Here is a 26104-nt window from a genome sequence, read left to right on the forward strand (position 1 = left end):
TGCATGACTTGGCATCCTTCCCTTCTGGGATACAGGCAGCCACAGCTTTTGTCTCTAGCCCAGGGCACAGAGGCCATAAACAAGTGTGATCCAAAGACAAGCATCTGAGAGATAACCTTGTCACTCACTGCTTCTCTGATTAGCCAAGACTCTCCCACCCCCACCAATTTGTAATTCATCTATGTTTACAATATGAAACAACCTTTTATTTATTTATTTAATTTTTTTTTGCAGGGGTTCACTCTGTCACCCAGGCTGGAGTGTTATGATGAAATCATAGCTCCCTACAGCCTTGACCTCCCAGGCTCAAGTGATCCTCCCACCTCAGCCTCCTGAGTAGGTGGGACTATAGATGTGACCACAATGCCTCGGTAATTTTTTTTTTTTTTTTGGTAGAGGTGATATCTCACACTGTTGTCCAGGTTGGTATCAAATTTCTGAGCTCAAGTCAGCCTTTCAAAATGCTGGCATTATAGGTTCAAGTCATCGTGCCTGGCCTGAAATGATTTTTGAGATCAATCTTCTGTAATGGCCATTGGAATTTAGCATGTGCTTGGTAAGTATATGTTGAATGGGTGAATAAATGAATATTGTTTCAGGAGTTTGAGACCAGCCTGCCCAATGTTGTGAAACCCCGTCTCTATTAAAAAGACAAAAAATTAGCCAGGTGTGGTGATGGGCACCTGTAATCCCAGCTACTAGGGAGGCTGAGGCAGGACAATCTCTTGAACCCTGGAGGCAGAGCTTGCAGTGAGCCGAGATGGTGCCACTGTACTCGAACCTGAATGACAAGAGCAAAACTCCATCTCAAAAAAAAAAAAGAAAGAAAAAAAAAAGAAACTGGAGTCTCTTAAGAAAACATTAGCACACAATTATTCCGGGTGAGTATATCAGATTGTTTTACAACACCTCAGCTGCCAACAAAAGGTTTATGTGGCCCTTGTCATAAGCCTGAGCAGAGATGCTATCATGTGGCACTGATAGTGACACTGAAGTTTCCAGAAGCCAAGTGGCTTTTCTAGCAAGAGAAGCTCTGAGAGGCACAGAGGATCCATGGAGTTCGTAATGGATCCTAGATCTGCCACTTAAGCGACCTCCTGTTCTCTCCACGAGGAGACACAAAATATGGAGTCAACTGCAGCTTGTTGCTGCTAAGTGTTGTATCCCAGAATAAGAGGAGAGCCAGTTAGTTGGCAATTGTCAGTTCATTTGGCTCATCTAGGCTGAGTTACTCTTGGCACCTGGGGAAAAGTAGAGATGCTGGTATTTAGTGTACTTACTGAATAGGTGACACAATAGTTATCCTTCAGGAAACCCAGTGGATGAAATGTCTCAGTGGCTGAGAGTTCAAATCAGCCAGAACATCAGATAATATAAATGCCTGGATCCCAGGTTCCCAGTGGAATATGAGGCCCAACGGCGAGCTGTGTGTGACCTGTTTTAGAAGTCTGTGAATGTCTTGGATGAATCTTTCTACCTAAAGTGTATAAGGAGGACCCTTTTCCCCTCCCCACCCCCTCAGGTTCTTATTCATACTCAGTCTTGGAAAAACTATCACCTTGTCCTGAATCTGCACTGCACTTATCTATTTGTTGCTTTCTTTAAGAGAAGGAAAAATCACTTTCACAGATTAAAAGGCAGGTCTCCACAGTACCTCTGGTAGAGCCAAAGAGGTGGCATCAACATAAAAGACGTTCCTGGTCAGCCCCTCCTACAAAATACATCTACCTTTGGAGGTCTTCCTCCCCAATGGCACCATCCTGACAAAGGGAAATAATATCCTGTTGAGAAAGAATTCTGCATGCCTGTGTGTACATTTTTTTGGAAGGCAAAAGAGGATGTGAAACATCAGAAAAGATTCTTTTTGTTGCCTATTTCACAAAATGATATATGGTTTCATATATGTCTCAAGTGACTATGAGCAAACATTTGCCCTATCAGATTTCATAAAAGTTAGAAAATAGTAACACAAGCAAAAAAAAAAATCTGTTTTTGAGTTAGAGATGATACTCACACCTTATTATAAAATATTTTTATGTATTCCATGACCATTGTTTGATTTTACAACTTTGACACTCTTAAAACATTTGCATCTATGCTAAAACACATATGGGAGGTCTGTTTTGATGACTTCTCAGCATCTCCATCTGATATGGTTTAATATCCAAAGAGGACCTAGCTTTAGATAGACGTAGTATTCAAAGTAGTAAGTCTGAGGCATGTATCAAAAAAATATTAAACGTAGGTAATGGAGAAGGTGAAAGCTTAATTATAATTATGCAATTGGAGGCTTCATAAAATAAGATGTCATACTTGTTAAATCAGTTGTGACAAGAAGCTGTAGAAAATTATGTAATAATCACCTTTTTGTTCTTGTAATAAATTCTTGGAGGATTAGGTAGAAATCCTTCCTGAAAAATAGAACAAACAAACAAGGTATATGGTCAGCCTGTGTTTTTGCTTTGTGAGTCTGGCATTTCCAACCTCCTTCCAAATATTTCTACCTGAATGTTCCACTTCCAGCTCCAACCCAAGGTGTCTGAATGAGAAACCATCTCCCTCTCTTCACCTGTGCTTCTAGACGTCAATCAACAGAAGCCAGAAAATCATCTTCAGGACGATTTTCCCTTTTCTTGAGCTTCTTTCCTAAGTCCTAAGAGGTTTTCCCTTACAATCTCATACCATCTATCACCTCTTTTCCAGTCCCACCAGTGCCACTCCAGCTGGAGTCCCTATATCAGAGCTATCCAAGCAGCACACACTTACTGCATGCTACTGGGTGTCAGTCACTCAGATCAATCTTGGGTACCTGAAGATAGAGAGACCTAAAGGGATCTAGAGGCAAAAAGCACTTACAGAAGGATAAACACAAACAGTGAAAAAAAGGCATTAGTAGGGGGCATAGGAGCCCTGGGAAGGGAAGACCCATGGCTCGGTCAGTGAATACTTAGGGAAAAGGGTAACATTTGAGCTGAGCATTCTAGACTGAGTTTGTTAGCAGGGGAGACAGTAAAGGCATTTCAAAGCCCCATTACTGTCTAAAATATTGTTCTAAGTGTCATTTCCAATCTCAGAAGATTTCATTGATTCCTTGTTATCTCAATTACAGATTTGAATCACTTAGCCTGGCATTAAAGCACTCCACAAATAGTCCCAATTGCTGAATTGTGCCTTATTGCACACAATCCACCTACCTAAATCCACGGAGCTATTAATACTTTTGCTATGGTTCTTATTTTAATTCTATTCTGGTTTTCAGGTCATTCTTTCTCTGAAGCATCTTGCACTGCTTGACTATCAACGCTCTTCTTTTTTTCAGTACATAAAATTGTCCACATGCACCCTAGTCAGAATGATCTTTCCCTCCTCCAAGTTTCTGCGTCTGTCCTGACAGCCCCTGGTACATCAGTGGGTTGCACTGGAGTGTGGTTATGGTTATGGGGCCCCTCTCACCTGAGTGAGAGGATAAACTCACTGGCATCAAACCTTTAGCTATAACTCAACAATTATTTGCTGGATACATAGTGACCTTATTATTAGGGTGCAACAAAGCAGGGCACAGGTCTGGCCCCTTGTCACTGGAATACCTTCATCAGCCGTTGTAGGGGCCACCCGCCACAGCGCACACTCAGCCTCCAGTTCTTTGATCTTGCGTGGCCTCCTTTGATTTCAAATTCCCTGGGGGTGAACCAATTTCCATCCTCAGTCTGTAGACACTTCACCAAGATTCCTGTAAGACCAGGGTAAGTTGATCCTGAGCCCTCTTTCTTCCCAGTGCTTAAACTGTGGCCGCTCACCACACTGAATCTAGAACCACACAATTTGTGCTCAAGATCAACAGCGGGAGGGTCTGGCCTTCCCTCTCAGATTTCAGAAGCCCCAAATCCAGCCCGAAAGTCCCCTCTAAGGACACTTCCTGGTGGTGGTGCACATTTCTTCCTCCTTCATCCATGAAGAAAGTGATCGTTATCAAGAGGAACCTTTTAAAAGTGTTTCAGAAGCATTTACAGAAGGAAAAGCAAGTGATTCTGAGAGACAAGAGGACTCCAATTTGCTGTTGAATTCTGGGGTAGAGACCAGGCCTGAGTCTGCAGATGGCTCTGGGGGCAATGTGAAGGCAGAATCCTCACTTAGGGGTACAGTCTCAGATAGGTGCCCTGTGGCTCAGAAGACCACACCAGCAACACGTGCACCTTCTATCACATTTTTCATTCAGTTTTATGGCATTATTGAACAGAGATTTTCTCATCTCTGCAACCACAGGTAGCTGATATTAAAAAATAATTATAAAATGTTATCTAATAGAAAATTTAAGTTATATATAAAAGATAGTCACATGCTCAACACCATCAGCCATTAGGGAAATGCAAAGCAAAACCACAATGGGATACCACGTCACACTCACTAGGATGATCATAATAAAAAAGATAGACAATAACAAGTGTTGGTGAGTGTGTAGAGAAACAGGAGCCTTCATACATTTCTGGTGGGAATATAGAACAGTGCAGCCACTGTGGAAAGCACTTTGGTGTTTCCTCAGTAAGTTAAAAATAGAATTACTATTTGATTCAGCAATTCTGCTCTTGAATATACACTCCAAAGAATTGAAATATGTTCACACCAAATTTGTTAAATGAATGTTCAAAATAGCATTATTTATAGCAGCCAAAAAATGAACATAATCCAAGTTGATGAATGGATAAACAAAATGTGGTATATCTATACAATGAAATATATTATTTATCAGTAAAAGAAATGAAGTACCAATACATTCATTATGAATAAACTTTGAAAGCACCATACTCATTAAAAGCAGCCAGTCATGAAAGGGTACATATTATAGGATTCCATTTGTAGAAAACGTCTAGAATAGGCAAACTTATAGAACAGAAAATTGATTAGCAGCGCTCAGGGCTGGGCATTGGAGTAAGGTGGGAACGGGCATTGACTGCTAATTGACATGGGTTTTTCTTTAGTGGGGGGACAAATTGTTCTAAAATTAGATGATAATATTGCTGTACAATCCTGTGAAAATACAAAAAAATTTATTGATTGGCATACTCTAAGTGGTGAGTTGTATGATATGTGAACTATATTTCAGTAAAGCTATTTAAAAATAATCACAATGAAAACGTTTGTATTAATTGGTGCTCAAAGAGAGGTCTGAGATGAAAGTCATTCTGATAGACATTATTAGCAAGTTTTATACTTTTTCGTCGCAAAATACCTTACATTAATATGTAAAGTAGTTCTTACAGCTATGTCATGAGGCAGGTGTTTAATTATTCTTCCCTCTCTTGGATGAGAAATTTCAGTTTCAGAAAGGCCCCCTTCTCTACTCAGAATGGAACAGTCACTCCTGGTAGAGCCAAGGCTGGAACTCAGGCTTCCTAATTTTAAAATCTGAGATTGTCACCGTAAGTCAAGCACCTTGCTTTGGTGACAGCACTCCAGAAGGAAGAAAGATATGAAGGTCGAGGCTGAGGGCCTCTTTGCTTTTCTGTCTGACTCAAGGTAAAATATGTGACATTTTCCATCTGCGAATTGACGTTCCTGCACTTCTTTTTGGTTTTTGGTCACCCCGTGGACACTCCATGTGTGAGTGAGCATCTAATGGATGTGATGGATACGATTTCTTAAAGTCTGAAAATGTCATCTTAGGGATCCCTTCCTCCTTCCCTCGAGCCAACCTGGGGCCAAAAACTCCTTGAATTATGTGTAATTCACATGGATAATTTCCCCACTAATTGTGATGCCTTCAGAGAGGAGCTGAAAATTAAAGAAGAATAAAACTCACCTTGTTTCAATTTCTCCTTGTATAATATCCCCTTCACCTCACCACAGGTCACCAGAAGTAAAGGAGCCTTAAAATCCACAGTTTTATCTTCGTGCCTTCCTGAAGCTGAAAGAGGATTTCTTCACTATGTCTCACTTTGCAAAGTCACATCCCCCCTCCCCACTGAGGTAATTCCTATAAAGGCACAAAGAGTGTTTAAGAAATTCTACTCCAAAAATCTCTAGAGTTTCAAAGTCTTTCTTCCAAGTGGCATTTTTGATACATAAATACAGAATGTATACCCCAATTTCATCTTTCAAACTTCATACAAAATAGAATGCTTTATCAGAGAAATTAGACTTCAGTAAAACTGTTTTAACTTCCAATGTAGTTCACGCCACTGATTCTTATATGACAATGAAACATACAGTTGTTTTCATTAGTTTGATGGGAGCTCTCCAGCTGTGCTGTTTTGCTGCAGTTAGGTAGCCAGAGATGAAGTGGAAGACCATAATCAGTCTTCCTATTTGAGCACTGACTGGTCAAGGAGGGAGAGATGAGATAGCCTAATGGAGACGGTGTCTGCCTTCTATTTTTGTTCTCTGCTTTGCTCCATTTTTCCCTCCTATCAGCTTTCTCCATAGCTGAGAGAGGAGCTCAGGAAGCTCTAGAATAATATGAAAATTGTACCAGGCAGTGGGTGGGGAAGTGGGGACCTGATATCACAGAAGTAGGTGTGAAAGTTCTTCAAAGAAACTACAGGAGGATGAGCAGTGAATCCTGCCCTTCCAAACAGAGGTGTAGAGGTCATGATGGGCAGCAGGAGCTGTCCTTGATCCTGAGACTGGTTTTGAAAAAGGCAGACTATTTAGACTGGGATGAAGTAATAAGGGAGGCAGAGGTGGGCGGATTAGGAGGTCAAGAGATTGAGCCCAGCCTGGCCAACATGTAGAAACCCTGTCTCTACTAAAAAAAAAAAAAAAAAAAAAAAAAAAAAAAAATTAGCTGGGCATGGTGGTGCACACCTGTAGTCCCAGCTACTTGGGAGACTGAGGCAGGAGAATTGCTTGAACCTGGGAGGTGGTGGGTGCAGTGAGCCGAGATTGCACCACTGCACTCCAGTCTGGTGACAGAGCAAGACTTCATCTCAAAAAAAAGGTCGTTGGCCCAATTCACCCTCTAGCTTCCCAGATGAGGAAACCAAGTCAAAGAAGGCCAAATGATCAGCACAAGACCACACTGTCAGAGAAAAAAAAAGCCAAAAAGCCTTAGGACACAGATCTCTAACCACAGCTCTGGTTAACCTTTAGTATGTAACCTGTGGCTTTCTGTATAGCCAAAGGATGATCAGCTAAATAACTTATGGGTTATACCCTTTATACAGCAATGGACTATCTCCAGCCTTGAAATTTATCATTTCAGTGGAAGTAGCACTTTAGTGTCCCCTGGGCCCCTAAGGTCCAGTTGTAGATGCATCATCAACTTACTTCCTTCTGTGCTTGACACATTTCAGAAAATGACTAAAGTGGATACATTTCTCAATAGTTAGTACAGCTCCATAAAACAATTAAGGAAATAGGTTTATTACTGAAAATGCAGCATAAAGCATAAGAAATTATATGTTTAGTTATTGAAATTGCATTCCTCTTTTCTTTCTTACCTCTTGATTGGACTCTTTTCTGTGGATCTCTGTCACTCTGAGTGAAGCAGGCTCTAGGTTTGCCTCTCTTTCTTCCTGAGAAAGTAGAATAATATAATCACAGTCAATAGGGGGATCCAAGATGGCTGAATAGGAACAGCTCTGGATTGCAGTTCTCAGTGAAAACTCAGAGGATGAGTGATCACCACATTTCCAAACAAATTTTTACTGCCCACAGACCAGAAGATTCCCAGGTGAAAAAGCACCATGAGTCTCCAGTGTGGCTGTTTCAGCCAGCGCAGTGGGTCTCCACACAAAAACTCACACAAATCCGGGCACTGTTTCAACTGGCGACTGGAAAGCCTGGGCGACAGAGTCCCCTGTTCAACTGAAAAAAAGGGGCTGAAACAGGGAGCCAGGTGATCTGGCTCAGCCAGTCCCACCCCCACAAAGACCAGTAGTCTGAAACACTCCAGTCTGAGAGTTTCACAGCAAGCACACCTGGACCTGGGATGGTCCAGCTCTGTGGGGAGAAGGGCATCCGCCCTTACCAAGGCAGTTCACCACTACGAAGGCAGTCCGCCACTACCGATGCAGTCCACCATTACCAAGGCAGTCCACCATGACTGAGGACCACTACCAAGGCAGTCTGCCGTTACTGAGGCAATCTCCCATTACTGAGGCAGTCCGCCATTACAGAGACAGTCGGCCATTACTGAGGCAGACTGCCATTACCAAGGTAGTCCTAACTATACCCCTATAAACAAAACTGCAAGGAAATTCACACAGCATCTGGGCTCAGCAACACCTCTGCTAGCAGATTGTGACTAGGCTACCTCCTCACTGGGCAGGGCATCTCTGAAAAAAGGCAGCAGAATGACAGAAACTTACAAATAAAGCCCCACCTTCCCGGGACAGAGCACCTAGGAAAAAAAGGTGGTTATGAGTTCCACTGCAGCAGACTTAAACATACATGCCCAGAAGCTCTGAACAGAACAACGGAGCTCACAGCTCAGCACTTGAGCTCCTATAAGGGACAGACTGTCTCCTCAAGCAGTTCCCCAATCCCCGTATAACCAAAGAGACACGTCATAAAGGAGAGCTAAGGCTGACATCTGGCAGGTATCCTTCTGGGACAGATATAACAGAAGAAGAAACTGGCAGCAATCCTTACTGTTCTACAGCCACTGCAGGTGATCCCAGGCAAGCAGGGTCTGGAGTGGACCTCCAGCAGTCCTACAGCAGGGGGGGCCTGACTGTTAGAAGGAAAACTAAGAAACAGAAAGAAATAACTTCATTAGCAGAAACCCTACAAGCAAGAAGAGAGTGGGGGCCAATATTCAACATCCTTAAAGAAAAGAACTTTCAACCCAGAATTTCATATACAGCCAAACTAAGCTTCATAAGCGAAGGAGAAATAAAATCCTTTATGAACAAGAAATTGCCCAGAGATTTCATAACCACCAGGCCTGCTTTACAAGAACTCCTGAAAGAAGCACTAAACATAGAAAGGAACAACCAGCACCAGCCACTCCAAAAACGTACCAAATGGTAAAGAGCATCAGCACAATGAAGAAACTGCGTCAACTAATGGGCAAAACAACCAGCTAGCATCAAAATGGCAGGATCAAATTCACATATAACTATATTAGCCTTAAATATAAATGGGCTAAATGCCCCAATCAAAAGACACAGACTGGCAAATTGGATAAAAAGTCAAAACCCATCGGTGTGCTGTATCCAGAAAACCCATCTCACATGCAAGGATACACATAGGCTCAAAATAAAGGGATGGAGGAAGATTTACCAAGCAAATGGAGAGCAAAAAAAACCAGGATTTGCAATCCTAGTCTCTGATAAAATAGACTTTAAACCAAACAAAGATCAAAGGAGACAAAGAAGGGCATTACATAATGGTAAAAGGATCAATGCAACAAGAGCTAATGATCCTAAATATATATGTGCCCAATACAGGAGCACCCAGATACATAAAGCAAGTTCTCAATGACCTGCAATGAGACTTAGACTCCCACACAATAATAGTGGGAGACTTTAACACTCCACTGTCAATATTAGACAGATCAACCAGACAGAAAATTAACAAGGATATCCAGGACTTGAACTCAGACCTGGACCAAGCAAACCTAATAGACATTTACAGAACTCTCAACTCCAAATCCACAGAATATACAATCTTCTCAGCACCACATCACACCTACTCTAAAATTGACCACATAATTGGAAGTAAATCACTCCTCAGCAAATGCAAAAGAATGGAAATCATAACAAACAATCCTTCAGACCACAGTGTAATCAATAAATAATAAATACATCCTGGATTTATTGTTTTTTAGAAGGGTTTTTTTGTGTCTCTATCTCCTTCAGTTCTGCTCTGATCTTAGTAATTTCTTGTCTTCTGCTAGCTTTTGAGTTTTTTTTTATCTTGGTCCTCTAGCTCTTTCAATTTTGGCAATAGGGTGTCAATTTTAGATCTTTCTTTGCTTCTCCTGAGGGCATTTATTGCTATAAATTTTCCTCTAGACACTGCTTTAAATGTGTCCCAGAGATTCTGGTACATTGTGTCTTCATTCTCGTTGGTTTTGAAGAACATCTTTATATCTGCCTTCATTTCATTGTTTATCCAGTCAACATTCAAAAGCCAGTTGTTCAGTTTCCATGAACTGATTATGCCAGGTTCAGCCATTCACTCACATCCAAGTTGTAGATGTAAGGCTCTATTTCCTTCAAAAGAAGTCAAGCTGTGATGCCTAATTCCTTACCTTCCCTTGGAGTGGAGTTGATGAAAGTGTCTCATGGAAGAAAGAGGTAATGATTGTGCATCAATCACTTGCAATGTCATTTCACAGCTGCACCTTTCAGGCAAGACACTTTTACACTCTGTTCTGACTCCTCTCTTTCACCTCCCCAATCCTGTATGGGACCAAGCCAACAGCTATGGAGTAGGGGTAGGGCCAAGAGAAAATAAGAGAAGACACTAAGCATCTCACCCCCAACTATACATGTTCCAGACTAAGGCTTGCCCAGGCTGAAGGAGGCAAGGTACTTTAAACTGGGGAGGACATTGGAATTTTAATACTTGGTCAGAAAGGATCCTCAACTACTGAAATGAGACTCTTATTGTTGTTAAAAGGGAAGAAGAAAGTGATAGGGCTTGCTCAAGACAGGAAATAACTCATCTAGGAGGAGGACTTGAAAGGGCAGTCAGTGAAAGAATAAACAGGTATTCCGCTCACAATTTACCAGGTCCAGACATTTTAACTACCCAATGATTTAAGGCAAAGGAATTTCCAGGAAAATCAGATAAAACACAGAGGAAAACAATTTTAGAACCTGGAAAGATAAGATCTGATATGAATACAAACAACTTACAACCCTGGCTTATAATGGGTTTGCTTTTTTAAAATTTCACTGCTCTCAAATTGACTAAGTTTGACCAGTAAACAATAACGGATCTAGGCTTCTCAAAATCTCAACAACATTTGCATTGACCCATAGGGCAAATGAAAAGTGGTACAAACTTTATCTTACCCCTAATCTTGGGAGGGCCTTGCAGATTCGCCTTCGCCTTCTTTTCACTGGAGACCAGCTGGCCATCGGCTTTGCCGTTATCTGGGGATAGGCAGGGGAAAATGTATTAATAGAACAGGGCAGAAAAACAGTTGATCGGCTGGACCAAAAGCTAGTGAGGGAGTCCTGGGTTTGATTCTGGATCCCCTTTCTTCAGACACTCAAACAAGGAACCTCAAGCAGGTATCCAGAGCATTTTCTGCTTTCAGGAGTGTTGACTTTTAAATTACACACAGGATTTAATTGTACATTGAAGTCTCTCAGAATTTGTCTATATACACAGAGACTTAAATGAAAATATCTTAATGACTCAGTCCAAATAAATTTTTTATTTGAAAACACCCATTCTTGTTTTTGTTTTGTTTTGTTTTGTTTTTTGAGGCAAGAGTCTTGCTCTGTCACCCCGGCTGGGGTGCAGTGGCAGTTTCCACTCACTGCAACCTCTGCCTCCCAGGTTCAAGTGATTCCCATGCCTCAGCCTCTCCAGTAGCTGGGATTACAGGCGGTGACCACCACATGCAGCGAATTTCTGTATTTTTAGTAGAAATGGGATTTCATCATGGAGGCTATCTCAAACTCCAACCTCAAGAGATCCACCCATCTCAGCCTCCCAAAGTGCTGGGATTACAGGCGTAAGCCACTGCAACTGGCCCAAAATCCCTATCTTAAAATAGATGCAACCACTTTTTTTTCTTTCCAAACAAAAATGTACATCCACAAACCGGGCAGACACTTAAACTGGCTAGAACAGAAGATACATAGATTGGTGAAAATTAACAATTTTCAATAGGACTCTAAAATCTAAAATCTTACTGCGTAGATGCACTGATTCAAAATTGAGCATCATTTGGAAAACAAGCCTTAGCCTTCGTTGACTAGGAGAAAGGAAATACTTAGACCATGACTAAAATAAATAACATATATAATTATGGAAAATTCAGAAAATAAAATGGTCTAAAATATCATCATCTTTAGATAGCCCACAGATGAGGATGGTTATCTACAGATAGTGATTTGTTCAAAAATATTCTCCTAGGCTTTTCTTTTTGCATATGTTATTTTTTAAAGAAAACTTTTTCATTAAAAAATTTGAAGATTTAAAAAATTTTAATATACACACTTACATTTAAATACCACAAATGAAAATATAAACATCACCTCTATTATACTGGTCAAATGTAATCGCTGCATGTATCTTTATAAACAAACTGCCATTGATTTTTCTATATCTCTATATCTCTTTATATACACAGATGAATAATTACATATGCCTGCATAAGGATTGATAGATACATAAAAACATACTTTCACAAGCATAAATTTCACATAAAATACGGTAATACATATATATACATATATATTTTACAATTGCACACACGTACACATAAACCTTGCTTTCTTCATTTAGCTCTCTTAGGGAGATTTTTCCAAATTAATAAAAATTTCTTGAGCTAAGAAATAAAGTCATACTGAGAATGATAACACCTCCCTATTAACTGTGGACCTCTGGACTATTACGTGCATGAGAAACCATTTTGTTGAGGCCATTGCATTCTCAGGCCTCTTTGTCACATCCTGTTAGTCTACATCCTAACTGAAACAGGAGGTACAGAACTATCCTGGCCCTCAGGAACTGCAGGCCTTCAAGAATACAATGGGCAGTGCCCTAATAAACAAAAGCAGTAACTACTTCACTCTGCCTGCTTACCATCCTGTTGGATTTTTTTCTGCGTTGTCCTTTTTATTCTGGTCCAGGAATGCCCCTTCTTTTTTCCTTCAAACCAAAGAGAATGAAGTTAATTATGCAGAGGTTTAAATATAATTCTCTGAGTTTCATATACCAGTAGCATACAAGATTTTTTTTTTAATACTTTGGTCCACAGGAATGGGGCAAACTATTTTATGATCAGTGTACTAGTAGAAAGTTGAGTACAGAGTTCTATATTAATTCTGCATGATCCTTGGGTCATGGGTTTGGGAGACTAGAGATTATCATCTTGGAAACAAAATTTTTAATGGAAAATTAACTCTTGCTGCTGCCTGAGAGTGAATGATAGCTACTGTTGCTTGTTCCCTTTTCAAGTGTTTGTTGTGTAAATTGAAATATGCAGTAAAGAAGGCATAGTCCTTGAAGCTGATGATGTTATGGATAATATTCTCTACTGGAAGTTGGGAGATATTCTGAACTCTGAAGTGGAGAGTTTTCATTATGTAATTACATAATTGTTATATAATTTCTATATAATTTCATTAAACAATCTCAGCAGTGCCTCCGCACTGTCAGCCGTCCTTCAGCTGCAGAGCAGCTGACTCCAGGAATGCTATTGTGACCCCAGAAACTCATCAGTGTCATGAATCTGACCGTCTGGCCCATTTGCAGTCTGATGTGCCATTTATCAGAAAACTGACTCCGCGATGCACTGATTTTTTGAATGTCACACACCATGGGAGGGCAGTAGGCTCACTGAAGGGAGCAGTCGAAGGGACCATCTCCTTCCTGGATAGTGATCAGGACAAAGATGGTGGGGGATTGCGAGTGCTCTGTAGACCTATCTTGAAAATTCAGGATTCTGTTGTGACCATTCCTAGGGATGATGCTCCATTCCTTCCCCTACCAGCCTGGTGGGCACAGACTTCAGAGTGCCCAGGGGATTCAGATTCAACTCCAGACATGGTTAATGAAAATGCTTTTGCTCTATTTGTATCTAATTTTGTGGATAGAAGATCTAAGTGAGAAAAGGAGATGATTAACAGAAAAAGATGAAGGTACAGCCACCGGAATGGTACAAACAAATTTTGTAGCAGTGAAGCAAGAGCAAACATTCAGACATCTAAGGTGAGAGCACCTCCAACCCTATGAGGTATGGAGAAAACAGAAGCATTAGTGAGATCTGTCTTTCAGATTTACCCTGGACCCTTTGTCCAGAAGGAAAACACCCTGTTCCAGTGCTCTCACCACTGAGAAAGCTGAGTCGGCTTCTCCAACCCTAGGAGGTATGGAGGAAACAGGAGCATTGGTGATATCTGTCTTTCAAAACTACCCTGGACCCTTCCTCCAGAAAGAAAACACCCTGCTCCAGTGCTCCCGTCTCTGAGAATGTTGAGTCGACCTCTCTACACCAGCCATGAGACAGCAGGGGCTAGCCCCAGCTTCTGAGGTCCCACGCAGAACCCGCTAGACATTGTCCCCACCCCTATTCTCAGTCATTTGTTGGTGGGGGGTGACTGTTACCTGGTTGGTATCATGGACAAAGAGGACAGATTGGACAGACTGTCCTTAAGCAGTCCTCCCACACGACTACCTCCTCCCCACCCCCCCACACAAACACGTCAAGGACTGGACGCAATGAACAGAACTGGAAACAAGGCTTACGGCCAGCCAGGAGTCATGTAGGAGGCACTGTTCACCTTCCCCCTGACAAATGTATATCTTACTTAGGGAAGCTCAACAACGGCAGACACTTCCCTTTGGGGAGTACCTTGTGTGCCCTGGGGATTGTGCTTCTTGTTTGAAAGCCAGGCGTTAACTTGGACCTTAGAGGTGGTCAGGTGGCCATAAGGGATCTAAAGCATTCACAGTTTATGAAGTGTGTGTGTGTGTGTGTGTGTGTGTGTGTGTGTGTGTGTGTGTGTAGAGACGTGGTTCTACTATCTTGCCCAGGCTTGTTTTTGGACTCCTGGCCTCAAGTGATCCTTCTGCCTTGGCCTCCCAAAGTGCTGAGATAATGAGTGAGCCACTGCCACTACATTTGCCATTTTTTCCTACAACATTTAACAAATGGAATGGATTTGGACCCATGGGTCAGATTAATCAGAGTGGCTGATGGGGTGGTGTCTTCATGAGGAAATTTGCCAGAAACAAAAATGTGGAAAGAATTTGTTGAGAAGCTATCCTCCATGGCATCTCTATACTCATGGTATCAGGGTATCACCTCAAGGTTGTTTGAATAGCAAGCAGCCTTGGAAGATAGAAATCATGTAGCCTCCAGATTACAGGGCAGATTTATTCCCTGACCAGTATAAAGTGGAGACCATCTCCCTCAGAAATTTTCCAGAGGACATGCCCCCAGAAGAGATTTGCTTAATATCCCCAGAGGAGAGTTGCTTAAATTTCATCTTAAAAGATCATGTTTAAAATCATACAGTGTGATAACTCCAGCTTTGTTCCATTTTTTCAAGATTACTTTGACTATTTGGGTCTTTTATGGTTCTATACCAATTTTAGGATTCCTTTTTCCTATTTCTGTGAAAAATGTCATTGAAATTTTGATAGAGATTTTATTGACACTCTATATCACTTTGGGTAATATGGATATTTTAACAATATTCTTCCAGTTTATGAACATGAGATGTCTTTCCATTTATTTGTATCTTTTTCAGTTTCTTTCATCAGTGTCATAGTTGTCAGTGTGCAAATATTTCACCCCTGGTAAATTTGTTCCCATTTTATTCTTTTTGTTGCTATTGTAATTGGGATTGTTTTCTTTATTTCTTTTATGGATAATTCATTGTTAGTGCATAGAAACACAACTGATCTTAAAGCCTGCAACTTTACTGAATTCATTTATTAGTTCCAACAGTTTTTTGGTGGAGTCTGTAGGATTTTCTACACAGAAGATCATCTCACCTGGAAACAGAGACAATTTAACTTCTTTCCAATTTGGATGACTTTTTTTTTTCTTGCCTAATTGCTCTGGGTAGGACTTCCAGCAGTATGGTAAAAACAAACGTCAAGAAGGGGCACTTAATCTTGACAAGGGTGCCAAGAATAAACAATGGGGAAAAGACAGTCTATTCAATAAATGATGCTAAGAAAGTTGAATATCCACAAGCAAAAGAATGAAATTAGACACTTGGCTTACACCATATACAAAAATTAACTCAAAATAGATTAAAGGCTTAAATGTGAGGTATGAAACCATAAAATTCAAAGAAGAAAACAGGGAAAAAGCTCCTTGATGTTGGTATGGGCAATTATTTTTTAGATAAGACACCAGAAACACAGGCAACAAAAACAAAAATAACCAAGTGGAACTACACCACTCTAAAAAGGTTTTGTACAGCAGAGGAGATGATTTTAAAAATGAAAAGGCAACCTATGGAATAGGAGAAAATATTTGCAAACCATATATTTGATAAGGGCTACTACCTAAAGTATATAAGGAATTCATGTAACTCAATAGCAAAAAAAAAAAAAAAAAAAAAAAAAAAAAAAAAAAAAAAAAAAAAAAAAAAAAAAAAAAAGAAAATCATGTCATAACCTGATTTAAAAATGGGCAAAGGATCTGAATAAATGTTTTCCTGAAGAAGACATATAAATAACCAACGGGTTATAAGAAAGCACTCAACATCACTGGTCATGAGAGAAATGTAACTCAAAACCATAATGAAATACCACCTCACACCTATTGGGATAGCTATTATCAAAAAGTCAAGAGATAAGTATCGGTGAGGGTGTAGAGAAAAGGAACCCTTGTATGCTGTAAGTGGGAATCTAAATTGGTACAGCCATTATGGAAAACAGTATGGAGGTTCCTCAAAAAATTAAAATAGAAAAGCATACCATCCAGAAATCTCACTTTGGGGTATGTATCCAAAGGAAATGAAACCATTATCTCGAAGAAATATCTATACCCCCATGTTCATTGCAGCATAATTCACAGTAGTTAAGACATAGAAACAACCTAAGTCTCTATCAACAGATGAATGGATAAAGAAATGTGGTTAAGACACATATCTGTGTATACTGGAAAACATACATAAAATGGCATTTCAAATGATGAAGATAAGAGTATTGGGGTTATATCTCTTAATTACTATCTCGCACCATACACCAATAAATGAATTCCATGTGTGTTATAAATCATATTATATTATATATATATATATAAAATAACATGACATATCTATGTACAACTATGTATAACACGGCTGGGACAGTTGAATAAATTATGTAATGATGTTCAGCATTTTTTCATTTCCACATAGACTTTAGATTAAGGATGACAGCATGAGGAAATGGAGCAAGAAACACAAAAATTATATACAATTACAAGTGACAGTTAAGGACTATGAGAACCAGGGAGTCCAGGGATCCTGCTCTCGCCATTCCTTTCCCACCAAATTTTCCTATCCAATCTGAATGACAGCCTGCACACTGAATGGTCAGTCAGGAGAAAAATGTATACACATCTCACTCTCTCGCATGTACATCAGCAAGTCTATCAGTCATTCTCATTGGGCCAAATGTTTGGCATATCAGAATTTGTGATGTGAGAGGGCAAGAGGATTACAGAATCCTGCTCTCTTGAACATATAGTTCTCACCCTGGCCCGCTCTGTCATAACCAGCAAGTTGCATTTAATAAGATTCTAGCCAATCTGGTGATAACTAGACTGAAGATGCTGGTTACCTGCAACTCCTTTCCTCTACCTGTTCATGAATCAGCATAGCTACCTCTCCTCATCATACAAGAGCTGGGTTGCTGAGTTCTGGGAATGCAGAGATTTCTCAGTCTTCCTCCTTTTCCTCCCTAACCACTGTCCCCAGCTTACTCCAAGGTGAATCATCTTCTAAAAATCTGCTCCTCCAGTCCTACAGTAGTACTAAATCACAGGGGCTAGCTCAGTTTATCCTTCTTCCTCTTTCTCTAACAATATACCTGACATCAGATTGCATCTGAAACATGGGCCAACATATGTGTATGACTGAACATGTTTCCTCAGGCTTGCAGCTCTGCTGCCAGAGAAGCTTTTTAGCAGCTAAGGCCCAGATGTAGGCTGGGGAAGTGGGCTGTGTAAGAGGCAAGAAGCTTCCATGGCTAGCTTCTTAAGCATTGCATTTTTTTTTACCCTCAAGACTATGCTATCTATAAGGTTCTCGTACCTGAATTTATAATCCCCAAACCTCAATTTACGCTCTCCTCATGTAGTCCTCAAATGCTTCCCCTCTGTAGCACTTGCCCGGTATTACAGAGTGGAGGCTCACCACCCATGGGCCTTCTTCACTTTTAGTTTTACAATGAACAGTATGGAGTTTTTCTGCTAGCACTTATGACTTCAGAATCAGAATCAATCTTACATACATTTAACGCTATCTTACAGATGAGGAAATGGAAATCAAAAGAGGCTAAATGGCTTAACCAAGGTTATACATCAGCTCTACTGAGACTGAGCAGAACTAGAACCCAGATACCTTGATTCCTATAAACAAGTGCTCTTCCCACTGTCCTATGATACCTTCCAAAGCAACATGCTGGAAAAGAGAGAGATAGTGCCCATTTTCTGTGAATAGTGCTCATCAATTTTTGCATTATTTGAGAGCCAGAGCAAACTGTAAGAGATACTAAGTAATGGAGGTTAAGGGGGCACTGTGGTTTGAGGCAAGCAAGTCAATTTTTCTTTTTAAAGATTCTAAACCTGCCATAATGGAAACATGAAGCAGTAACAGCCTAAGGGACAGAACACTCAGAAGCACAGAAAACACATCTCATTCAATCTACTTTCCCAGCTATGTTGGGTTAGCCTTGGGATGTTAAACCTGCCAAATTCCTGTTAATGTTGATATTTTGACCCCCTCTCATGAATCATGAATGTTCTTAATCGCAAGTGAAATGGTGAATCCTTTCAGAAGATTTTCAATGAAGTTTGCCCAGATTCATTCAACCAACCTCTGCTACCTTCAAACTTTTCTTAGGACGCTTCCTACATCTCATAGCCTCATAAAAGTAAAGAGAGTTAAGACCTCACTCTGGATTAGGCTTTGGCTTAAGAGAATGTTGTGGTTGATTTGATCTTCTACCTAGACCACTCAAGCTTTCTCCACATCAGCAATAAGACTGTTCCACTTTATCATTCAAGTGTCTACTGGAGTAGCACTTTTAATTTCCTTGAAGAACTTTTCCTTTGCATTCGTAAATTGGCCAATTATTTGCTGCAAGAGGCCTGGTTTTCAGCTGATCTCAGCTTTTGACATGGCTTCCTCACTAAGCTTCATCACTTCTAGATTTTTATTTAAAAAGAGATACATGTGACTCTTCCTTTAACTTGAGCACTTACTGGCCATTGTAGGGTTATTAATTGACTTATTTTCCATTTTTTAATATAGGTTTTTCCTATCACACTATTTAAAATTCTTCCAGTCTCTTTCCATTGCCCAATTTCAAAGACACTCCCACAGTTTCAGGAATATGTTATAGACACACTCCACTGCCAAGTACCAAAATCTGTATTACTCTTAATTGCTGCCATAACAAATTACACAAATTTAGTGGTATAAACGAAACACAAATATATCATCTTCCTGTCATGTCAGTCAGAAGTATGACACGGGTCTTCCTGTCTAAAGTCAAGGTGTCAGTAGGCCTTCATTCCTTTCTGGAGGCTGGAGAAGACAACCTTCCTTCTTGGAAGAAGGGACCAATAAAACTCTGGCATTAAAAACGTATTTGTAACACCAAAAGCAAATACATTCTTATTTATTCTTACTTCTTTTCCTCTTGGGTTTTCCCAAAGCAGATTTTTTTCCAATATCCACAGTATCTAGAAAATAACAAGTGGTGGTGAGGAAACAGAAATTAACAAACAAAAGTTATAGATTTTAGGACAATTCATACTATAGAAGGCTTGAGTTTATAAAGATGTTTGGAAAGTCATTCCTCTCATCCTTCTAGAAGAACCAAAAACCCATTGAACTGAGGACTAGGAGTCTAGGATGGGCCGTGGATCTTCTATCAAAAATACGTGCTGGGCTAAGAAGAGTAGACCTGCAGTCTTCCTTCCTGACAATTAAGTACCAGGATTAGGTGTCTTTTGGGTAAGGCCTTTCTAGAGTGTAGCAAAGTGACACTATTTTCTACCAGCAGAAGTTCACTGGGCTATCTTGGGTTCCATGGACTATGGAGTGTGATTTAACATATTAATGCAATAAACAAGATAACTGCCACTTTAAAGAGCACCGTTCTATGACATCATCCACATGTAATCAACATAGCCCATCTTGATAAATAAAACTTTATGATAATCTCTTGCCTGCCTGCTGTTCCCCAAAGTCTTGGGTGAAGCAAATGCAGAGAACAGGATACTGGGTAGACTGGAGCACCTGCCTCCACTCTTCCCAGGGTCTGCGGGGCCCAATGAGCCACCCCACCCCACGGCCCTCAGGCAGCCTTACCCATTTGGCCACATGCTTGGACACTTTCCGTCCTTGCTTCTGGGCCTTCTGGGACTTCTTCTGAGAAACACATGACACAGGAACCCTTCTCATTTTCACATGCTGGTCTCTCTGCTCCTGGGCCAGAATTGTGATTTATGAACATTTAATTTGTCCCAATGACCCTCTTTTCTGCATTCTGGTTGCTACCCCTTTCTCTACCTTTCCTTTGAAATCTTCCTTCACTGCTTCTCCCTATATTTGACTCTTCCTTTAAGTCTCCCTTTTTATCCCTTTTGTCTTTTTTTCTTTATCAGAACTCTGTTTCTGTTTTGATTATTTTAAAGTTATAATTATTTGGTACATCACATCATAGCAAGCTAGAAGCAAGCTCTTCTGATTCTCCTTCTTTAGCCATTTGGTGATCTAGTTAACCAGATACTAATGAAAACAAGACAATTATTTTATTTTTATTATTGTATTTTATTATCTTCCAGTTATGTCACTGAGAAGTGTGACATGGGTCTCACTGCCTAAACTCATGATGTCAGTAGGCCTTTATTCCTTTCTGGGGTCTGGAGAGGACAACCTAGTTCCTTGCCTTTTCAGCTTCTAGAGGTCACCTGTGTTCATTGGTTGACCTCTAGACAGTGACCAGAGAAGAGTTCCCAGTGCTGTCATGCTGCATGCCAATATTCTGAGCTAAAATGAAGTGCTCTTCGGAAAAAAAATACCTACTCCAATAATCACACCTGACACATAACAGAGCCATGTTCTCCCCATGTTTTCACCTCATCCTCCTTTTCTCTGCTTTTATTTTTCTATTTGTAGTCCTGAGAGTAAAAAAGAAAAAAAAAAAAAGCTCTTATCATTCCAGAAAATACTAATCCTCTTCAAAAATAGGAAGAAATAACTGTTTCAACTTGTCCTAATTGGCCCTTGACTACTTACATCACTAACCACATTTCTGAGAGCTAGCCCACCAGCGGCAGGTCTACACATCTGAAGGCCAGCCAATCAGCAGCAGCCCCCTCCAGAAAACCCGCATTGATAGCTAAATGCTAATCTATTCATAAATACTCCTGTTTCTGAAGGTCTGTAGTGCCTGAACTATGTTTCCTAAAGCTCTATATAAAATCAGCAGTTTCCTTATTTATAGATACTCCAGCTGGTACCCATGCCCAAACCTCCAAGCTCACATTGAGCCCAGGCTGGTTGGCCTTTCCATGAGGATTCCACGTCTGAGTTGCCACCACTTCCTCTAGTCATGGTATTATTTTTTTTCTGTATCTTTCTGTCTGCATCAATTTTCCCATGTTTGTTTTATGTTTCTGCCTTTTTTATTAGATTCCCTGGGTATCACAGAGAACAAGGCTCTGGCTTAGAATGCTTGGTTGGTGGGGGACGGTTCTTCCTTGCTCATTTGACCCCAGGCAAACTTCATAAGTGGTCTGTCCAGATTTCAGTTTCTTGTGTGCAAAATGGACAAGAAGGAATACAAATCTCATGGCAGTCAGGAGCATTCAACTCACAAGTGCCATGGAATAGACATTTAATCAAAGTGAGCTGTTAATAACATGGTTATTTTTGTTGTCCTTTATGCCTTTTTCACTCTGTCTTTCATTTCTCCTCCTTCCTTCTCTCTCTCTCTAAGTTCTATATCCAATCCACATCTGCACCACTTCCCCTCTGAGTCCCTCTACATGACTGCCTTTCTCTTTGACTATTCATTTAAATTGGTCCTCTCTTCTGCCATCGCCAACTGTCTCCTGTGATATCATAAGAAATATATATTTCAGTCNACTCACAAGTGCCATGGAATAGACATTTAATCAAAGTGAGCTGTTAATAACATGGTTATTTTTGTTGTCCTTTATGCCTTTTTCACTCTGTCTTTATCTGCACCACTTCCCCTCTGAGTCCCTCTACATGACTGCCTTTCTCTTTGACTATTCATTTAAATTGGTCCTCTCTTCTGCCATCGCCAACTGTCTCCTGTGATATCATAAGAAATATATATTTCAGTCTTCATCCCCTGCTCCTGTCCAGGGCTACTAAAAACCCTTGAACCATCATCTTTTCACTTTTATTACTTATGTGTTAAGTAATAAAAGTGAAAAGAGCACCTCCTGTTATTCATAACAAGCTCCTCTCAACCAACCCTGAGTTGATGTTAAGACGGTAACTTTTGGAAAGCCCCTAAGGATGGGGCTCACAAATCTGCAGAGAACTAGAGAACTGCTTGGCGTGGGGAGATTCTCCACATGTTTGGTGTCAGAAGTATTGAGAATGTGAGGGTACAGATAGAACAGGAGCTTTTCTTCCCCTAAGGCTCTCCTCTTTGATGTTGACCATGGGCCATGGACTGTGGTTCTTAACACTTCAAAGCTTCATACTGACCTCCTACGGGGACCTTTCTAAATCACAATTACTTCTAGGTAGTTGACGTCTGTAAGTCTGGCGTACTGACACACTTGGCTCTGATTCCCTCATGGTTATTAAGCCAATGATGTCTTGTCATGGCCACCTCTCCAGGACCCTACATCTGGTTAGGAGCTCATGTAACTCCCTCCTTGACTTCTCCAAGGTCCTTCCACGTGTCTTCCCTGATTCACAGTTTCCCCTCAGAACCTTGGGTCCTCACCTCCCTCATCTCCTTTTCCTCTCAGCAGATAAAAAACAGTTTCAATTCTGTCATTTTTACCTCGTTTAAGGCTTAGTTGGATGTCAGGCCTCTCTTTCTTTTCTTTTCCATCACTTCCTTGGAAACATAATATGCCTTGGATTGCTGAAGAGCAGGAGAGAGAAGAAAGCAATTAAAGATCTGCGAGAACCAGGGACAACATTGGGAAACTGGCTTTTAGGAATTTCCAGCCTTTGGGTAACTGAGAGCTCACAGGGTTACACATGACTTAAACTCCTCCCATCATCTTCTGGGACAGAGAAGGGATAACTTCAACAATGAGCTTTTATGTGTCCTACACAGAAAAGGTATACTCAAGGATAAAGGAGAAATGGAAATACCGTGAGTTTTGTTACCCCCAAAATTGTCAGATGGCAGGGTAGGCATATATCAAGTGTAAGGAAGAAACTAAGGGATTCCCTGGAAAGATGGTCTCAGGTCCTAGAGAGACTCCATTATAAAAGAGAAAACTGGTCAAGTGCAATGGCTCATACTTGTAATCATAAAATTGTGGGAGGCCAATGCAGGAGCACCACCTGAGCTGAGGATTTTGAGACCTGCCTGGACCACATAGCAAGGCCTTATGTCTGAGAAAAATTAGCAAAAGTAGCCAGGTGTGGTTGTGTGCACATGTGGTCCCAGCTACTTGGAAGGCTGAAGTGGGAGGACTGCTTGAGTCCAAGAAGTCAAGGTTGTAGTGAGTAGAGATAGCTCACTAGCCTGCCATCCAGTCTGGGCAACAGAATGAGACCCTGTCTCCAAAAACACAAATATAAAAGAGAAAACGCCAACAGCCAAAAATGGGGCTAGAAAACAGGAGAATGTTGGCTTAATTGGGTCAGGGAGGATGAATTGTTCCCAAATAAACATTACAGAGGACACAGGGGCAGCTTGTGTGGACTTCAGGGTCTGAGAATCAGCAGCATCTCCCTGAGGGTGGGTAGGCTGCTATGCTGGGTGGAGCGGTGCCCAGTGCTGCCCCAGGCGGGCGACAGTGAGCCTCAGTGCGGGTCACCCACGCATAAGGAGTGCCAGAAACTAACACAGGAGTTGTGGGTGCTGGGGATAGGAAGAGGGATCCCCGAAGTCCATGGAGAGGAACAGAGCCTCTGAGAATGTAGGCAGTAAAGGTAGCACCATTCCCTCATCCCCACAGCCTGGACCATCCTGGCTACAAAGATAATATTGACTTGAAATTCATGCCCAGGTATTTGATTTCCTTTTATTCACTTTCTGACTTGTGACAAAAATTATTTTATTTTAAATCTAGATAATGTTAGCATTGACACAAATCAATAAGCCATACCATATATAACTGCTTAAACTTTTTTCTTGTTTATAAGTCTGTAGTATTTCTTTATTGCCCAGCAAACAGACTTCAAATCCCTTTTCCAGACCATTCGATACCTTCCTCCAGTTTATTTCTCTTAAGTCTCTTCCTGTACTGCTTCTCACGCTCGGATTTCACCAAATCCAGTTTGTCCTGCTTTGCAAACATGCTTTCACACTTATATTCCTGTTCCCATAGCATCCAACCTCTTCTGGGTGCATTTTTCTTGTAATGTCTCTATCTCTTGTTTGGAGAACTTAGCTGAGATCAATCTGTGAGGGGAATACAAGTTTTCCTGGCAAGTAAAATAAAATAGAGGGCATCTTCTTTACTGCGTACCACTATAATAGTATAAATTATGCCTTCTCAGGAAAAAGCCAAGAATCAAACTTTTAGTTTGGTATAGCACCAAAAAATCGTCCCTCTGAGAACAATCAGTTTTGTGATTATTCGATTAATGTTTCTTTTACCCCTTGTGTGTATAGGGTTATCAAAACCATCTATTCTTCACTAAAGGCAAACTAGACCCAAGGTTAATTTTCTTGCTGATTATTCTGGAAACCTAATAAAGGTAGCCTTTTCCTGGTGTTACTGCGCAAACCCTGGGCTTAGAAATGACCCGTCACTGTTTGGCTGGAGCTATATATGAACTACAAATACCTGTGGGGAAGGAATGATTGTGGTCTTCCTTCAACTGACAACTCTTATAACTCAGGTTTTCCCTGTGGCACCCTGAAAGCTATGACTACAGAGTTGTTACAAGAGATATAGACTCCCGCAGGCATGTGGTGCTAAGTAAAAGTGGATCCTGCACCCACAGCTAAGCTGTCACTCAAGGCAGGTAGTAGTCAATTTGCTGGACTGCTGTGTAGGCCAATGCAAGGACTCCCACTAAAGAGAAGAAGCAACTGATGCTGCCCCATTGGGGTCCTGTGTTTCTTATCTTCTAAGTAAATCTGATACCAGTGCGGCTCTGGATGTCCTGTGAGTCTATGTGGCTAGTTATGCACACCTCCATGAGTATGTTTTGCCATAGCCAAATACCATGAGCTTTGAGAAGGCTCGTGACACGTCTGTTATGTTAACGACTCTATCCCTACTGCCCAACACAATGTGTTACACATGGTAGGAGCTCAACATGTGATTACTGAAAATGTTGGCCCTGGAACTCAAAAGGTAGATAATGAACCTAATTACCATTTTTGAAGCTTTTATAAATGTGAATCAAATCAGGGTATTCCTGCAAGTTGACATCGCTGAACAGCGCTTCCAGAACTGACAGGTTAAATGTCTTCTCCAGTTCACTGAGAACATTGTACACCACTTTCTGTACAGGGACCAGGTTTCTACAAGAATCTTGAGAATCCTTTAAAAATATCGAAGGAGAAAATACAAATACAGATTTTTAAGTTACAGAAGAGCCATAGAAAGAAATTTTATGGTTACTGAATTTCAATTTATCTTCAGAGGTATCTTCGCATGTAAAGTTTTCAAATTTTTACATATTTCGATAGCCAGTAATGAAAAAAAGTACATCCTTACTCTTAAAAAATATCCACTGATGAGTCTGATCTCCTCATCTTAATTTACATTAGATACAAAAAGGAACAATTTTGAAGGATAAAAGTGAGCTCAAAGTCCTTTAACAGCCTGACTGATACATTTTTGGGATAGACATAGCAGGCAATCAATGAGCGGCTGTTCTGTTGACTGGACAACCCCTGCTCTTCTCCCAAGCTGATCTGGCCTGAAGGGCTCAAGGAAACCAGGTACCATTCTCCCCTTGCTGTGAACTTGGCCACAGAGGAAGTATATTCACAGCCAGAGAAGACTGGCTGCTCTGTATCTCCAACAGGGCCTATGGGTGGAATTTACCCATATTCCAAGACCCCAGAAATGCACAAGAAGGAAAGAAAGAAAGAAAGAAAGAAAGAAAGA

At 40.8% G+C, this 26104-nt stretch overlaps 1 protein-coding gene across 5 annotated transcripts in view; it reads right to left on the reverse strand.

Moving 5' to 3' along the window:
• The window catches only part of SP140L (SP140 nuclear body protein like), a 62516-nt gene that overhangs the window by 10808 nt on the left and 25604 nt on the right, over positions 1-26104 (reverse strand). For 3 of the 5 annotated variants that reach the window (XM_017529075.2, XM_037738729.1, XM_037738730.1), the window contains exons 3-12: positions 25364-25532; positions 22858-22941; positions 20175-20291; positions 19490-19543; positions 12712-12777; positions 10965-11045; positions 7437-7511; positions 5798-5902; positions 3588-3730; positions 2364-2411 (exon numbers count right to left, since the gene is read on the reverse strand). In XM_017529075.2, coding sequence (XP_017384564.1) covers positions 2364-2411; positions 3588-3730; positions 5798-5902; positions 7437-7511; positions 10965-11045; positions 12712-12777; positions 19490-19543; positions 20175-20291; positions 22858-22941; positions 25364-25532 — 942 coding nt within the window. Of the gene's footprint in view, positions 1-2363; positions 2412-3587; positions 3731-5797; positions 5903-7436; positions 7512-10964; positions 11046-12711; positions 12778-19489; positions 19544-20174; positions 20292-22857; positions 22942-24243; positions 24462-25363; positions 25533-26104 lie in introns of those variants that run through there. The other 2 variants (XM_037738732.1, XM_037738731.1) reach the window with 2 other exon arrangements.

Source organism: Cebus imitator, unplaced genomic scaffold, assembly GCF_001604975.1.
Source record: "Cebus imitator isolate Cc_AM_T3 unplaced genomic scaffold, Cebus_imitator-1.0 Scaffold57, whole genome shotgun sequence".
Taxonomy (NCBI): domain Eukaryota; kingdom Metazoa; phylum Chordata; class Mammalia; order Primates; family Cebidae; genus Cebus; species Cebus imitator.